Source organism: Harpia harpyja, chromosome 1, assembly GCF_026419915.1.
Source record: "Harpia harpyja isolate bHarHar1 chromosome 1, bHarHar1 primary haplotype, whole genome shotgun sequence".
Taxonomy (NCBI): Eukaryota; Metazoa; Chordata; class Aves; order Accipitriformes; family Accipitridae; genus Harpia; species Harpia harpyja.
In genome coordinates, this window is record NC_068940.1 from 107,886,382 (window position 1) to 107,904,457 (window position 18,076).

The 18,076-nt window shown below is 49.8% G+C and overlaps 1 protein-coding gene across 1 annotated transcript in view; it reads right to left on the reverse strand.

Annotated features, from left to right (window-relative positions):
* Positions 1-618: 618 nt before the first annotated feature.
* The window catches only part of CCDC12 (coiled-coil domain containing 12), a 41,786-nt gene continuing 24,328 nt past the window's right edge, over positions 619-18,076 (reverse strand). The window contains exons 2-7 of the mRNA XM_052808905.1: positions 15,375-15,445; positions 4,275-4,354; positions 2,432-2,493; positions 2,297-2,331; positions 1,806-1,882; positions 619-1,504 (exon numbers count right to left, since the gene is read on the reverse strand). Coding sequence (XP_052664865.1) covers positions 1,425-1,504; positions 1,806-1,882; positions 2,297-2,331; positions 2,432-2,493; positions 4,275-4,354; positions 15,375-15,445 — 405 coding nt within the window. The 3' untranslated portion in view covers positions 619-1,424. The remainder of the gene's footprint in view (positions 1,505-1,805; positions 1,883-2,296; positions 2,332-2,431; positions 2,494-4,274; positions 4,355-15,374; positions 15,446-18,076) is intronic.

An 18,076-nucleotide genomic window follows, 5' to 3' on the forward strand; every position in this document is an offset into this window, starting at 1 on the left:
CCACCAAGGCTCCAGCAGGCACGAGAGCAGAAATACTACTCCCCTCCAAGGCAGGCTGCCGCTGCGTGAAGGACCTCTCCCTGCCAGCAGCTCCTTTCAACAGGCTTTTAAAAGCAGCAGGATGCATGCATTAACAGGAACAGCTATTTTTATCACAAGTGAACTCTTCTGTAAATACCACTGTCAAAGCTGTACACACCAGATGTTTTACCTTGGGACAAAAACACTTCTGAATCAAACACAGAGGATTCAGGAGCCCATAAAATCAGGCCTGACCAAGGCAGCCATCCTGCGAGATCTCCAAGAGCCACAGCAAAGGTTCCCAGGGAAGATGCAGGGTCAGCTCCGCAGCATCCCACCCACTCACTTCTTCCAGCAGCATGGGGTTGGCATCACCCCAGGTTGCCCCATCCATGGCACAGCTCCGGCCCAGGAGTTGTGCTTGACCTGCTGTAGCTACAGCTCGGCCACCTCAAACTTACATGAACTGAAGCCCACTGCTCCCCGTCCTGGGGAAGCAAAGGGGACAGGGACCAGTGCACGGTGGTCTGAAATCCCCACAGACATAAGGGAGATGAAGTGTGAGGTGCCTCCACCCAGACCTCTGCAGAACAAGTGACAACTTCTTCCGCTGCGGGACTGTTTTATTATGAAAAGATTTAACAACAAACTTTGTCAATTATAAAACATATAGAGGAGTGGTACATGCTGCACAGCCTGGAGAGTCAGGAAACTTCAGAGAACAGAACAAACCCCACATTAACCTCAGCTGGACACAGAGCCAACAGAGTCCCGAGCTGCACAGCCCCTTCCAGCAGAGTTATTCTGCACGTGCTGGGTCTGACCATGGATGTTCCCAAATACTCACAGCCAGTTCTCTAGAGCAAGAGACCTCGTTGTTCCCCACGTGGCAGCTACGCCAGCTCTTCTGCAAAAAGGAGCACCTTGAAAAAGGCATCTCTGTGCAGAACAGGAGCATCAGTCCCCTGGGAAATGGTCGTGCCTCTCCAAGGGCTGTTGGATGTGTGGGCATCTTCTTGCTTACCCAGCAAGCGAGAAGAGAGTTAGCTTGAATTTACCTTCTCTGGCACTAGCCCTTTTGCCCACATCTTCCTTGTTCTGAGTCCTGGCAGCCTAGGTTCAAGCTAACGTGGGTGTCTGTCCTGCTCACATCAGCCCCCCTGTGGTCCCCAAAAGCTATCTATGAAGTGTTCCTCAACAGCCAGCCATAGTCCAAAAGGGGACAGCAGGGCTCCTTGGATCTGCCCCTCTCCTTCAGGCACGGTAGGATTTGTGGGCTTCTGGCAAAGCGCTGGCGAGCAGCGTGTCCCAACAAGGTGCCTCTACCTGAGAGCAATGGGATCGGCATTGCTGGCAGAAGCAAACCCGCAGAGCCACGGTCCGAGGCTGCCGGATGGACCTCCTCAGTCGGAGTCGCTTCCCTCCTGCTTTGCTGACCCGACAGCGGACGCCAGCTCCTCCTCCTGCCCTTTCAACCGCTCTCCTGCAAACGAGAAACAGCAGTGGCTTAGCGATAAAGCAGCTGTACCGGGGAACCTACACAGCAGAGGACTTGAACTGCCACCCCCGAGCCCACTAACCACGCTGCGCAAGCCAAGCATGCATGCGGCCTTGGGGAAGCTACTTGGGACGGACAGCTTCGCAGACCCTTTTAGGAAGGGGATCAAGCTCCACCAGTCCCTCCCTGACCCAACAGCAAGGCACCGAGCTCCCAATAAGGATCGTGTAATCCCTCTGGAACAACTGGTGACCCCATACACCATCCCTGTGGCACGATAACGCACGTATCAATTCAGCGATGGCTCTCTGCGTCCTCTTCTCCAGCTTCTCCAGTTTCTTGGCTACATCTCGCTTCAAATCCCTGGGGAGGAGAGTGACAGCATCAGAACAAATCCTCGCCCCAGGCAGATGTGAACACAGGGGCCATGTTACACCTTTCCCAGAGGAAGAGAAACTCCTTCTCTCTCCTATGAGCACCACGGAGCAGAGTGTGTGTCTGCCACCAGGGCAGCTCATGGCCAAACCAACTCAATGTCCAGAGCATCCCTTGTCACTGAGGCCACCATGGTGACAAGCATCCCAAAGGGATCAGTGGAGTCACTCGGTGTAAGCAGGAAAAGGGAAGACAGCCCCGTGCCTTGCATCTTCCTCAACAGCAGGGCTAGGTTTCCCATTTCTAGCACTTTTAACCCAACACGGACAACCTCAAGGTGACTGTAACCCACCACTGATGCCAACACTCCTTCCCCAGGAGCAGGGCTCTGCAGACACTCACCAGTCTGGCTTCCTGGGGGCCAGGTTTGCCAGATCCTAGGGAGGAAGAGGAGACACCCAGTGAGAGCTGCAGGCAAAGTTCAAGCCTAGACACAGACAGATGCACCCGGCACAGAGCAGCTCTGAGTATACATACCACCTCATCGATGATGGGCTCCGGCTTGGCAGCCTCCAGCTGGTCCTTCACCTTGTCTTCCACTAGATGGGGGAACAGGACCAGCATCAGCACAGGGCACAGCAGCAGGACACCAAGGGGACAAGGTACAGGGAAACCCACCAGAGCTCTGGGCTTGGTTCACAAAAAGCTTTTATAAAAGCCCATTTGAATATCTTTGCCTTAAGAGCGTGGTACATACGAGTGAGTACACGTGGGCACACACGTCCCTCCACCACCCAAACCCTGTCGGAGACTCCTAAAAATCATCTGAAAATGATGCAAACCCAACAACCATTAAAGGCCACAAACAGCAATGGCAGCAAGAAGTCTGCCGGGTTCAAGTCCTCTTTTTGTAAGACCTGCAGGGATCAGCTGCTCCGCAGGTGTTCAAACTGGAATTTGACTCACTGTGACTCATTTACAAGGCCACCGCCTGAGACATCTTGGAGGAATCAAGCTCCAGCCCAGACCTTACATAAAAATCTGCAGATACTGGGGATAATGGCAAAGCACGCCTGGAAAACAGCCCTCCATCCTTCATCTCAGACATCTGTGCAAGGAGGGGCAAATCCTGCTCCGGTGAACAGATACGCCCAAGGCACATTTAAGATGAATCCACACTGAGTCCCAGCTCCTCCGTCCTCCTCCCTCCCCAGCCCCTGCACAAAGTGGCTGAGGACAGACACGCTGGTTACTCCAGACACAGCAACCGCAGCCGATGGGCACTGCAGCTCCAAAGAAGGGCTGGCAGAGAGCACGAGTTTTACTGGAAACGGTCAAAATTGCTGTTCCCAATTCCAAACCACATGCCAGGGAAGAGTCAGGGGAAGTTTTAAACTTTTACAAAAGGATAAAGAAAGCGCAGTGTCAGCATTCCTACCTACCAGATCTCTGCCGTGCTCCCAAAGGCAGCCTTTTTATTTAGGGTGGTTTTAAAGAGATCTATTCCAGGAAGACTCAATATTTCAAGATCAAGGGAACTTCTACCCTTCGTCTCCCTCTGAAGAGCTGCACAGAGGTTCAGTGCTGGGAAATAGCAGACTGAACGCCCTGGACTCATGACTAATATTTGTTTAAAGGTAACTCAAACAAAAACCAGCCTGAATCTCCTTGAGAATCCTCCAGAGAGAGCTCGGCTCCTCTGAGTATCAACCCTTTGGTTTGGGGCTGGACTCGGTGTGCTCAGACACACACCCCACTTGTGTAATACCGGGTGTGCAGTCCCCACAGGCGAGAAGGGATGATGAAGCAACAGGGGCTGCAAGCATCACACTTGCCCAGCAGCAGCGGGAGAGCTCCAGTGCTCCCACCATGGCTGCTCAGACACGCCAGCACCCTCGAGGGCTGCAGACACTCATCTCCTAGGACCTACCACCCTCACACAAGCAAGCTTCTACCAGAATACATCCCAATGGCTTTTCCACCTTGGGTTGGAGCAAGCAGGAACACAGAGGTTTCCAAGACACCTGATTTTTGGAAAGGAAAGGTAAAACCCATCCACTTTGCAGCATGCTGGCTGGATGCACAGTCCCGTGCTATTTTATTTGTCCTCACAACCACAAGTGCTGCATCATTCTCTCCGGGAACACCACTGGGGAGGGAGGCTCACCAGCTGGGGGAGGTAGGATGTGCTGTTAGAGAGAGGCTCATTACAGCAGTCAGTGAATCCCTGCAAAGGGCTCTGCGTGATCTGCCTTGCCTGCAAGCCTCTGGACCAGAGCAAAGCAGCGGGGGCCTCACCGCAGGCACCAGCACCACCACTGGCAACGCTTCTGCTTTCGTGCTCCCTCATTTCACCTCCCACGCTCCCACTTGCACCCACCTGAGGCTGGCTTGGCCTGGGGCACCTTCCTCTTCTTCAGCTCCTCATCTTCAGGCTCGTAGTTCCGCAGTTTGAGCTCCCTGGGGAGGAAAAGGAAGAGCAGAGAGCAGTGAGACACATCCATGTTGCCCTGGACCATGGGCTCTCGCTAGCGAGGGGCACATCTGCATCAGCAGCTGCAGGCGGCGGCCAAGGGCCGGCAGTGACCCACACAAGTCAGAAAAGGCAGGGTCAACCTGGAGCTCAGCAGAATAAAGGCAATGTCTTGGCAAGCCAAGCAGAGGCAGCTAGACCCAAGCTGCCTTGCAAAGCTCTGAACTTCAGCCCAGCTCCCTTTTAGGTCTCAACCCAGCGATAAGACTCAGGATGACAACACCAGAGAAGATCCACAATCAGGGAAAAAAAATGATCCCGGGAGGGTACGCAGGAAGGACAGGGAAAAAAGACTGTTTAGGGTACAAGGTGGTTACCCAGTCACCAGAGATGCTTCTGGAAGTGCTACCAACAGGGGTGCAGGTCAGCGACATGGTGCAAATAAGGGGAGCAAATTCAGGTTCCTGAGGAAATGGGTGGCGGAGCTGGTGGCGACAGGGACGATGATATCCAAATGACACCCAGAAGTTCACCCATCCTTCCACCTCTCTCCAGGAGAGCTCAAGAGTCAGCAGTCAGCCCTCTCCCCAGTGCACACACCTCCCCGATACTCAGATGCTGGTTTCCCCCATTTCAAGGTTGTTCTTTTTACACCTCTCCCAAATAATTTGGGCCTCAAATGGACAACCATTAGACAACCTCAGTCACATGCACCTCCAGGCTGATTCCCAATAAGGTCAAACCCTGCAAGCTTCAAGCACAGGCATTTCCAAAACCACAGCCCTGAAAAATCAAGCTCGCAAGACCCCTTCCCACCTCCAGCTGCTTACACATACCTACAACGCTCTCTGCAGGCTGCTGGATGTAACAGTACACTAGCCCACAGGGCAAATTAAGTAGCTTAAACTCATTTAACACTATCGATGGGTTTAATCAGTTTAAATAGAAACTAAGGCACTTGCTGCCCAGCAATGCTCCTGCCCCAGCTGTCAGCAAAGCCTTTAGCAGCCATGAGGGTGGCTGTGCCGCTGCAGAGGACACAGAGAGCCCAGATGCAAACACAGGAGAGAGCACTTTTATCAGGCAGGAAAATCAACGGTTGAATATTACCATTCTTCTTCCCAGCACATAGCTGAGACCTGGGGCCGCTTCCCTGCTAGACTTTACTGATGGAGAAGCAAGTGAGACACAACCCATCCCAAGGGCTTACAGTCAAAGCAAAGAGCAGCAAAATAAAGGGTGAAGAAGCTACAGCGCAGAAGAGGTGATAAGAAGGTGGTCAGCGGTCAGACGGCCACACTTATCTGGGAAGCACAAAAAACTCCAACCTCAGACATCCCTGGAGCAGAGCAGGAAGGTCCTACCCTTCCCACGCCATCCCATCCCCTCTCCGGCAGGTGAATCTACTTCCGAAGAGTCCGACCCACACCATGGACGGAGGTGGTGGGAGCACGTGGTTGGAGCTCAGCAAGACCCGAGATAAATGCAACCAGCAGACTGGAAACCAGGGGCCAGGCAGATTAGGAGACTTGCAGACATTTCTTGTGTAATCAAGCCCAAGTCCCACGAGCCCTTACATCACTGCAACACCGTGAAACAGGAACAACTTCCCCAGCGCTGGGAGAAAGAATGCTTAAAAGAAACACAGGAGAGATTAGCATGTAGCTGCAATACCTCCCCCAGGCCAAGAGCACCTTCACCGCACAAACACAGGCTGCTGTGCGGAGTTTTATGTGTATTTTTATGCACACATGTCCTGGGAAGAGGGATTTATTAAGTTAACCTGTACTGATCACCATCAATCCCCAGCCAGAAAGGCAGTTCTTTTCAGGAAGGCTGATCCTGGAGGATCAAGTGACAATTTTTTTGCAGAAGGAGATGCCGTCTCCAGGCATACAGAAATCACCGTTATTCCATGATTTTATGGACAATCTCCGCTTAGCAGGATTTTGTTGCTAACCTGGGAGGCCAGGGGAGGAAGAGGAGCAGCTAATTCATCCAGGAGGGAACAGGACCTCAGGCTGCGATATTAGACATCTGGCCACAGGCTGGCTCACACTCACTGGAGAGGATTTATCTGACAAAGTGGCAGAGCCTGCAGAATGCAAACTTTCAATATCTCCCAGACTTTCTGGTCTCTTTAGCTCATGTTTAGAAGGATTTACTTGCAGCTGAAAGGGATCCAAACCCAGACTCCCTACAGTCAGATTGCCTATAACAAGAGAGCTATGAGCTAAGCAAGCTGTTTCTTTCGGTCCAGCGAGATGTTACCATTACACCTTGACAAGCAATATTTTAAAATCATCGTTTTGCGTATGCAACTGGAGCTGTGGCTGCTCGGCCACAGCCAAACCAGCAGAGAGCCGAGAGGTCTTCTGTTTGCAGCAGAAGCTCCCAGATCCCACATTTCAAGGGACACGCAGTCTGGAGGTCTGGTTCCTGCTACAAGAAGTATGTCCAGCCCTTCATTACATTGCTGCAGGGCTTCAGCACCACTTGGGGAACACACAAGGAAGAGGAACTGGAGTTTAAACCTGCTCCCTGACACTCTTCCCACCCAGAAAGCCCCACCTCAGCTTGCAAACAAAAGCCTTGCAGTCCAGCACTGCTCATGCTCGCTGGAGGTTTATCCACAAGCTTAAAAAAAAGAAAACCATAAGGCACAACTTGGCAGGTTCTGCCGCAGATGGGACGAGCAGCGGCGCGGGTCTGGCAGAAGGAGAAGCAGCCAACATGTGGGGGCGAAGAGGAGATGGGCTACGAGGCTGTGCCCAGAAGATCCCCCCTGCACCTGGCACCGGCGCTTTCAGATCCTTATTAAACCCATGCACGACCACAAGCGGCAGGAGAAAACAAACAAAAATTGATCCCTTTAATTAACTGTGCAAGGCGAGAGCAGCTTTCGCACCTGCCTCTGGTAATTCTCGGTGCCCAGTGGTCCCCACGGGTGCCTCCTTGGGGGACTCAGGGATTTCACCACGCACCAGCATGAGCAGAACTCTTATCTTCCCCTTATTCTGTTCACAAGTACGTCTGTAAAAACAGAGAGATGAGGAGCAGGGCGGTGCTGCCCCAAGTAACTTCAAGGCAGGCAAGGGTTAAAAAAATATATATATATATTTAGAAGAAGTTGCTGGTCTTCCACAGAGGTGGGTTAAATAAAGTTCAGGTGCCAGTGGTTCCTCTAGCACTGCGTTCCAGAAAGACAGCTCGGCATGCTTTACAAGTGATGAATTATCCAAGTTCCCACAAAAACAACAAAAAAAAAAAAAAAAACAAACCCAGAGCTAACAACAAGCTCCATGGCAGGACGGGCACGTAGGAGGCCTGGTTAGGGAGTGAAGCTCCCAGGGGTGGAGGGCACCTCAAGGCAATGCAGCAGCACTAATGTGAGTGCTTAACTCTTCTCGGAAGGACTGAGCACCCGGACAAGAACTGGGTTTGAACCATTTGGCTTTAGGGTGGGGTCAAGCTTGTGCACAGTCACTAGCAGATTTTATCAGCATCTCCTTAGAAGTGATGCATGTGCCCAACCCAGAAGATCTCCTGCAACTTGAGCACCTTGTGCAGTGTTTCCCAGCCCATTTCAGCCCAAACCAGCCAGGACTGCTACGGACGGAGGTAGTTATAACCTTACAGCCAGCAGTGGGTGCAGGTCCGTGCTGGAAGCTCCTAGGAATGCAAGAGGATTTGGGTAGCTGCAGTGATTACATAGGAAAGCAGTGCACACAGCCTCCCAGCATCTCCTGAAAGCCTGTCAGGGGTGGCAGGTTCCCTGTTTTGGGTCAGGAATGCCTCAAATCCACTTTCCACTCCAGCCCGGAGCTCCTTGCTGGGGAAGAAGAGAGTCAGCTTTTCTTTGAAGCAGGCGGGTTGGAAATGGCACGGCATGCAGAGTATGCGCAGAATGCAAAGAGCTATCTCAATGCAAAACACAGGACACTCAAAGCTGTCTGCGAGGTTGTTTTTTGCTTTACTCCTCCAGTCCCAAGGGCTTTTTGGAGCAAACACCAGTTTTCAACTGATGAATGGATCTTTCCAAGCCTTCTGGTGAAGCACCCGCTTGCTGATGTCCTTGCATCAGGAGCATGGGGAACGGGTTTGCCAAGAAACACTGTAACAGCGATTTCTTTAGATGTCACAGCATCCTTGCTCCCATAGTTACTATCACAGTCACTTGAAGCTGCACCGAGTAGACTGCTTCAAGAGCACCTTCCTATTTTTACCTCTCTGAGGACAAGGTTAGGGGCTGAGGAAGGCTGGCTAGGACATCTCAGTACAGTTTTCTTAGTGCTTCTGGAGGTGAAAGAGGCAAGCAGACCTCAGCAGGACAGATACTAGCAGGAGAATGCAGGAGTCCAGCAGCGTTTGCAGACCCTGCTTACTCTGCCCAGGATCAGAAGCGGGTGTCCTCCACAGCTCTTCACCTCTCAGTCTCCCTTAAGCCCTTCACATCGCCCTGCTTAAATGTCTCTTGTGCTCCTCAGCATCGTCTCTAGGCACCTGATGAAGCTAGAAAAAAAAAAAAGCTAGAAATAAAAAAAGAGATGCTTCCTCTGCTGCATTATCAAAACAAAGTGGTTTTAAACACCCAGATCCCAGACGACTACTTTTGAAGTGCCATGGTAGAGCCTTTCCATTCTTCGGAAGCAGTTTAGGGCAGTCCTGGGTGTTCTAAATCATATCTCAGCCATTTCAGGCAATTTCCTTTCCAAAGCCCTGAAGAAATACCATCTGGTTTGAGAATTTGCTGCCCTTTGACCTTCCCAAGCTGGTCCAGAGCCCCCATTTTCAGAGCCTTCCATTTTTGCAAGAGCCACTCCAACTTGCTGTCCTGGGCAACCATTTCCACATTGTCCTTTAAAGAGGAACCAGCACAATAATTTAATTTTATTTCTCTGCATCTCCAAAATTCACTTACTCCTGGGTGGTCCTGGGAAGCCACACTCAAACATAGAAAGAAACTACTGCGACAGAAGATAGGAGGGAGGTCTGAAATCCTTGAAGGAGTGGTGGTTTGGTGGACCCTCCTCCGCTTCATCACGGGCCCCATGATGGCAAGAAGGTTTGAAGAAGCACCAACAAGATAGCCAGAACAGCAAAGCAGGCAACTTAAGCAGCAATCCAGGAGGTCTGGGGCCCAAGTTGGAGGGAGCCCACGCTGGGCTCTGGCTGAGCTGCTGAAGAACATGAAAGGAGCAGGGACGCTGGGGTACCTGTGGGGCCATGCGGTGAAGGTGTCCCCTGGGGCAGCACTCAGATCCTCTTCAGTGGCAGCAAACACTTCCCTCTTCTGTTTCCAGTTGCAAACCACATAGCAGAAGTCATTTTCAAGCTTTTTCTACAGCTCCCCTGATTTTTTTGCCAGAGAAAATTCACCATATAGCGAGTTTAACTGACTGACAAGCTTATTCACTTCCCTACCATCTGCAGACCCCATGGAAAGAACCAGATTAAGAGCATTTGGGCAGAGATTTCAGGCTTGGACCCTTATACCCTCTTTGCTCCCCTTGTTCACCCCCCCACTGACCTGCTGCACTTCTCTACAAAGTCACTTAGCACATACAGGGCATTGCGTGATCACCCATGGGTGCTGAGGGAACTCTACAGCACCATCACCCTTCGGGGGCACTGCAAGCCTTGCTATACAACACCCATCAATCCTGGCATGGACTTAATTTCACAACCCCCTTTTTTTTTTTTTGCACTTCACTTTCCTACCCAGCCTGTTCCCTTGCAGACAGCTTTGACATCTGGGTGCACCACCTCCTGCTGCAACCTTCCTAGAGGCTTCCCTACAGTTGGGCTGGATCAAAAGCATGGTCCATACATCTCCAGGCTGCCTCGCTGCACACAGTGACCTTTCCAGCAACCAAGATACACACCAAGACAATCTGCATCTGCTCCAACTTAGAAACCAAGAAATTACTTTCACATCCCAAACACACACCATGTTAGTCAAGGCTCTCCTCGCACCTTCTCTTGCAGGAGGATAGACACGTCTCTAACGCAGAGGTCCAGAGCTGTTGTTTGATCAAGAGGACAAAGTTGTTGCCTTTGTTCCTGGATTCCTCGCCCAAGGCAGAAAAGGAGCAAGCAACAAGCAGAGACAGAGACCTATCAGCACCCACCCTCCAAGGAGCAATCTCTTTTTGCTGGAAGAGGGCTGCTCATGCTCAAATAGCTGAGCGTGTTGGAGCACATCCTCCTCCCCAAGCGGCTGCCAAAAGGCACTCGGGGAACGCCAAAAAAACAAATGCCTCTATTAACACCACGAGCCCCCAAAACTTGCCAAGGCAGCTGGTTTCTCAGGACGTGCTTCTTGGGGGAGCATGGATGGGGAGAGATGTATTCCCAGGTGTTGCAGGAGAGCTGCAAGAGCAGCTCTTCAAATGCAGTCAGGTGCCACGAGGCCATCTGGCCTCCCACGCTGCTCTACCAGGCAGCCGAGTGCTTTCCAGGCAGACACAAGCAACTTCAAGAACAGTAAATACAACCGGGACAAAACCCACACTCAATCTGCAGCGCGGGACCCAGGCTGGTGATGCAGCACCAGGAGCTGGCTGATGTGCAAACCCTGACCCTGCCTGCAGCATGCAGCTACCCTCCTCTGCATGCTGGTGCAAGAGCATGCTTCATCCATGCTCTTACGGGGTTTCTCCAGCTTCTTCAGCTGGTGGTGGGTCAGAAACTACCTGCTACCCATGAGGCTCAAGCCAAAAAGAGGTGCTGAAGGTACTTTGGTAGCATTCAGATGGCCACAGGACCTCAACATCTTCCTAGCCAGCCTCAAAACAGTGCCAAGCACGACTCTGCTGCACTCCACACTTCAATAACCAGGTTTGGATCCACTGTCTCAGCTCATAGCCAGCACAAGGTCTGTGAGCAAAAAGGTGCTCCAGGTAAGCTCAGGGCTATGTACAGCCTTGCCCCCACACCACACCAAGAGCTCTCCTACGGGCAGGTCAGATGGAGGTCTACGCACCAAAACGCTGTGGTTTGGTTACAGCGGGGATGCGTTCCCAGCAATGACTACTGAAAAAGACTGGACTGCTGGGAAAGACGCTGGGAACTCAATAGCCAAGGGTTGGGCAGGAGGGACCACAGTTTGGGGTAGGTTTGGGTAGGAGGGACCTTTGGCTGCATCACCCTTGCACCCTGCCGCTAGGGCACGGGCAGAGGGACACCCAGTCTGTCCAAGGCAAAGCCAGGGTCACCAGGCACCCATTGAACACATCGACAGCCTCTGTTAGGAGGGTGCAGCCAGGCTTCGGACCAGCTGAAGCTCCATGGGGCCTCCCCTGTGAAAGCAGATCATCTCCCAGCTATCTCCTCCAGAGCGAGACAGGCACAGCTCTAACCAGAGGGAAGGTCCACAGCATCCTCACAGCCTTGGAGGGGAGAAGGACTCTGCACTGCATCAAAATGGGGACAAGCATCTTCGGAAGGGAGCCTAGGTCCTGCTGGCTCCTGAATCTCCTCACCCAGTACCCCCACTGGTTACTACCCAGGTAGATGCGGCCATCTAAACTCCTGTTCTCCCTTCTCCGGCACTGAGCAAAAGGTGCGACACTACACAGCCTTGCCCATGCCCACCTCCTCCTGCCGTGGGCCAAGCACCTCCCCAACATGGGAGACGCGGGGTGGTGATGGAGCCTGACTCACTGCGCTGCGTCCATCGGGACAAGCCATCAGTGGTAACAGGTTCAGCTGTCCACGCAGATGTCCATCAAACACACCACGTGTACCGAGTTCAGCCTACAAGCAAACACTGCTGTCACCCATATTTGATTATATTTTTTTTATTATTCTTTTTAAGCTCTCCATTAAGGTCTCCACGCTCCAAGATGTAAGGAAGCAGGTCCGCACAGCAGCTATCCTTGCTACTGCCTTGGCTGTCCTGCCAAGCTAAAGCCAACGCTGACAGACTCACTGCTGTACTTTTTGTGCAGAGATTAAAAAAAAAAGTCCGACAGTGGTTTTGACCTGCCCTGTGACATTCTTCCCACAGCGAGGGGAGAGATTGCACTTCCCAACCTCTACCTCCCCCAGCTCCTCCCAGAAATTCATCTCTGCAAGCGGCACAGCACAGAGCTGTAATTTTAAAGGATGACTAAGTGTCAAAACACCAGCAGCTGATTAACAGCAGCTCACTGGAGCTTAATTTCTAGTTAAGGTGAAGAGTTGAAGATTTTTTTTTCCCCCTCCCTCTCCAAGCCCTACTTTGGATTTTTATTTACACTTTTAACATCCCCGACGAGCTACGCTTGCAGAACTGCAGCGCAACTTCAAAGCTCAACGCCTCTCTGCTCCCTGCAGGGCAGCAATGCCAGTCTCCAGCCAGCCATGGCTTTACACAGCGCTCGCCTTGCAGATCCCCAAACCCCAAAACGACTGCTTTTCCCCACGGGAATGGGGCAGAAGGGCCAAAGTCCACCCACACCCTGTTCCCTGCAAAGGCAGATCGCAGGCTGCACCATGGCGGAAGGTGTTTCCTGGTCAGTGGGCTAAGCATAACTGGTTAAAAAAAAAAATAAAATACCCTGAGCTCTTTGCAATTACAGATATAAACTCCCCTGACAGCTCAGATCAGAGATAGCCTGAGCTGAAACTGCTGCGAGTGTATCAGGGTTTTCACAGAGGGCTTCGTCAGCACTTGTTCCTGCGGTGGTAGCTTGCAGCATGAAAGATAAAAACAAGGAACAAAAAAAAAAAGAAAAAAGGGGGGGGAGGAGATTTGAGTCGATCGGAAAAAAAACAGGAAGCTGCCAAAAAGTGTGTCGTCACATAGGCAGCACGAAAATATTAGTGAAGCCAGCGCCTGGCAGTTCTGTCCTTTTTATAGGGTATAAAGGATGGTCTTGGGTGCAGGCTGGCACAGAAGGTACAGGTGCAGGGATGGAGAAGGAACCAGCCTGCAGCAAAAGCCCAGGGTGCTGCCAGCTTTTCAGGGTGGTCACTGTACCTAAACCCTGTGTACAGGCCACAGGATTATTTATTGAACCACTAGATTTCCCCTCCCCATGTGTGCTCTTGGTGGTTTTCAGCTTGAGAAAGCAGCACAGCTATTGAGATGCTTGTTTGGGGCGAGGGAGTGGTTCACAGGGAAGGCAGATTTCAGTTACCAGGACCCCTTGTTTCTTAAATTTAGGGTAAACGCCAGCAGATTATCTCAGCTTACCTTTTGCCACCAGCCAACAGGGCATTAGTGCACAGCAGTTCCCTTTTTCAAAGGGCTGAGAAAGTTCAGCTACACTATTGGGAAATAAAAATCTAAGATGAAATCAAGTTATCGGCTCACCGGCCTTCTAGATCTTGTTAAAAACACACATCCAATTCCGGCAACAGAAAAAGGACATTCAACAAGTAAAGCAAAAGCTAAGAATCATCTTAGCCAAATTTGTGATTCAAACATTTCCAGCAGAGCAGATCTTGCTCTAATTTGCCTTGCAAAGTTACATTTGGATCCCGACAAAACATGCTGTACTTGGATAGGCGGACAAAGAGCTACAGACTCCCGCAGGAAAATCGATCTGGAAAGCAAATTTTTCACCCCAAAAGCTGCCTCCCCAAAGGCATCGCTCCCACGTATTTCAGGAGAAGCCTTGTACCCACATCTGCAGGGAGTTTCATGCATCAGTACAAAGCTGGCTGGAGATGGGAGTTCCTACTCAACACCTTTGCTCTCTACATATAACCTCAGTGAAGTTTCAAGGGCATCACCCACAAGCAGGGGAAGGCTTTTTGCAGAACCTGCCATGAGAGCTCACGAACAAGCACTTTCAGAAAAAGTGATTTACCAACTTGACAGCAGTGATGCCAGAAACTTGGTATGAAACCACATCACCTCTGAAACACTCCAGGCTGCTCAGCAGTGGCTAAAAAGCAGCAATCCCCAGCCTGAAAGTCAGTCGGAGTAGAAAAAAAAGATTTTTTTTTCAGAGATTTAGTGGACGAATACATAATTCCAGTTCGGGAGCAGGAGCACATCACCGCTAGCCCAACGATGCCAGGTCATTGCGTGGCAGAGACAGCCAAGGCCTGATGCTGCTTGTCAGCGGACCACCGCATGCTGCATCACCTCGCCACGCTGCGTATCGAGTGGCAGGGCTCAAGAGCTGTTTATTCATTATTCATCATCATTTCCAAGATCTCTAGCTCCTGTTTCAGCTTCAGCCCAGACCTCGTGCCTCTTCCGGCATGAAACCCAACCACGGCACCTACAAAGTTCAGTCTCGGTGATGGTTCTCAAGAAGCATTCCCAGCCCCAAATCCAGGCAGGCTGTTCTCAAGAAGGGATGCATTTTCTGCTGGGAGTTATTCCCAAAAAGCAGCAAGGATTTTACTCTCTCTCAGCAGAGCACACGTGCTCATCTGCAGCAGCATCTCTGATGCACACCTCCCACAGAGGAGGTTTCTAGCCAGTAAAGTGATGAGAAAAGGTTACGTCCTGCATCTTCAAACAAAACTTCACCCCCCCGTTGTCTCCAAAGGAGACCTGACGGCATTTTTACCAGCAGGAAACCAACTGCACAGTCAGCTGGTCCTGCCAGGAGTGACACCCCGCCTCGGTTAGTTTTGTGCTCACATTTTCCGGTGACAAGAGAGAACAGCGGTGGGCCACAGTTAAACAGCCACATGTACCCTGTGGGCCTCTGTTCATGGAAAAAAAAAAAAAATATCCACACTTAAAATGACACACGTGCAGGGCACAGAGATGCAGCAATGGCTGTTGAATTCAAGGGAGCCTAAAGCAAGGCAGCCTAAATGCTCCTGACACCTCTGATGGCAGCACCTTCCCCCTACTACCCCCAGAAACGCTGCAAGTCACCCCCAGGCTTTTCCTCTTTATTCCCCCATCTCAGATCACTTACACCATGAGATCAAATTCACACTAAAAAAAAAAAATTGCATGTTAGAAGCCAAGGAAAGATCCTAATTAGCAAACACGAGAGCAGCACCTGAACAATACATACAAGAGAGAAGTGGGAATAAATAAATAATTACTTGTGCTTGACGGTCTCCTCTTCATCATCTTCTCTGAGCTGCCTGTTCTCACGTTCACCGCTGTCCTTATTCTGAAAGAAGAAGTTGATCTGTGAGGCCTTGGCCTCTCTGGAAATGACAGAGAGCAAAGAGCAGCCCAGAAACCCTCCCGGAGGGCACAGGGCAAACAGCAATGCGCAGTTTGAAATGACTTTTAAATTATGACACCTTTAAATTAAGCCTGTTTTCCTTTTTCTCCCTTTAGTATTCTGCTTGTACAGATAGCACAATAAACAAATATAAGAATGGGCAAGGAAAATTTAATTTTCCTCGGAGGCAATCACGCCACTCAGCGCTGATATCCCCTTTTATTGCTGGTAACTGCATCAATTCAGAGAGCAAACAACAAGTTGCAATCAATAACAGAGCTCAGAAGCCTCATCCTGTGTTTGAATTACCACCTCGCATTAAATGGCAGAGAAAAAGGAGATCAAGGCACTGAGCAAAACAGAGGACAGCCAGCAGCCATGTACGCCTTCACCGTGTTGCTGTGGCAGGGACCTGAAGTCAAATCCCACACTCCAGGATCCAGAAGAAAGGACGGGTATTATTGCATTGATTGAAGGGAACTATAGGCAGACAGAAGAGATAATAAAAGTTTAGGAAGTGAGCAAGCCCACACTTGGCTGGCTCACGACGCAGCAGATCACCTGCAGAAGTCCAGGGAGCACACGCCAGCAGGCTTTGCACAGGTCCCTTTTCTTTCTCCTAAGTAATCATTCTGGACATTTTAAGAGGTTGCAAAACAAGACGGCAGGAATCAAACAGCAATCAGCACAACAAAGGGTCTAATTTCAGCTCCAGAAACACCGTGCAGTAACATAAATCAAATTTCTCCTTAACAGGGTGTTACAGTATTGTAAAGAGGCTCATTTTGCATCATCCAGACACTGGCACTAACAGCTTATTAGTCAAGTTACCAATTATATTTATTATCCAGACAGGCACAGATATTGAGCGTTAACAATAATGAGCTGGAAAGGGTTTTGTTTGGTTCTCACACTGATTAACTAATTTCATTCAACCACAGAACAAAGTATGCTCCGTGACAACCACATCTGCCCTTATTTTGCAAAGTATATTGTTATAGCAAATGCAATGAATGAACAACTTCCCTGGAAGCTGTTGCTTTTGTGATTTAACTCCCCCATCATCCTCCAAATGAAAAGGAAAATGTTGCAGCTCTAGCAGATAGCAGATTAAGTCTTTATTTCCTTGAGCGTGACCAGCTCCAGGAGAAGTATTACCCAAGTTACCTGGTAATAAATACACAGCATTTGTAGTATCTGGCTACAATTCACATTGCCACAAACATATGGGGGCTGTTGTGCCAACATTCATCCACCTTTCAATAGGAACAGCTCAGAGACCAAAGAAACTATTTTCAAGAAAAGTCTTTCATCACATCGCAAAGATTAGCAGTCCTTTTCACCCAGTTCAAAGAGATTAAGCCCTCCAGGTCAGTCTGTTCAAAGTCTTTTTTTCAACCCTGAAATAGGTTCTCATCTCTCTTTGGAAAATTGCAAGCAAAAATTGGTTATAACCAGAACACAACCAACATCACTTTCAGATCAGAAATTACTTTGATTAGTTCCTTGCTCTGTTAAAAGCTTCACTGGAGAGTTCAGACATCTAATAGCCAACTTCAGGATACCAAAATTATTCACCCGCTAAACTTATTCCCAACCTCTGAAAGGACCAGAAAGGTTTCTCTAGTGAACAATTTACTTATCACATGCATCTTGACTATATGAACTTTAAAACTGTATTCTGTGACCTGGGTTAAAAATTAGATTACGTGCAAACAGGGAGACGAGCCAGGAAATAGCTCAGTTCTGGTTCAGGCTCATCAGCAACTGGAGTTGTTCAAGTTCAGCTCCTGATCAAAGGGCAAGAAAAATGGTCCTGTCTTTCTAAAAAGAAAAAAAACAAAAAAAAATAATCATTCCTAAAACCAATGTTTAGTTCAGCTTTAACTCCCTGTTTGCAATTTTATTTTTAAGTCCATTGTAACCTTGTGGTACTTGCAGAGACATTTCTTGTTCAATAAAGACCGTGAGCTTGGCTGGATAAGAGCACGCACAGCCTGCTGTAACTTTCTGGTGTGAGCTTAGTGCTAGGTAATATTTAGACACCCTTCAGTCCACATTATTTAAAGTTGTAGGAAGTACCTTCCTGCACTCTTAAGTCCTTTCTCATTCCTTTCATCTCTTCATACTTGTAGTGCACACGTGTAGAGCCTGCATTCCCCTCATTCTTGCTAGAATTTTATCCAGGAGGGTTATAAGCAGGTTCTGAAATCCTAAAGAGATATTTGGCAAAAATATTCACATCAAGCTGTGGCCGTTCTTCCCACTGCAAGCATGCACTCTTTGCAGTGCTGCAAATCTTTCTTCTCCCTGTATGCTGAAATAATTTCATATTGAAATCCCACCACCCTTCTAGAGCTTGCCCAAAATCCCCAATCCCAATTTATTCCCCATTACCACCCAAATATTTTCCTGTGGGTAGGGAGCATGTGCTGGGGGAAGCCAGCACAGAGCGGCTCCCTACCCACATGGTGATATTCCTAGAAAAATCAAGCACACCACCAGCAAATGCAACTTCATGCAACAAGTCCCATAGTGCCTTCAACCAGGGACTTTTCCACTGCTATGGCTCTC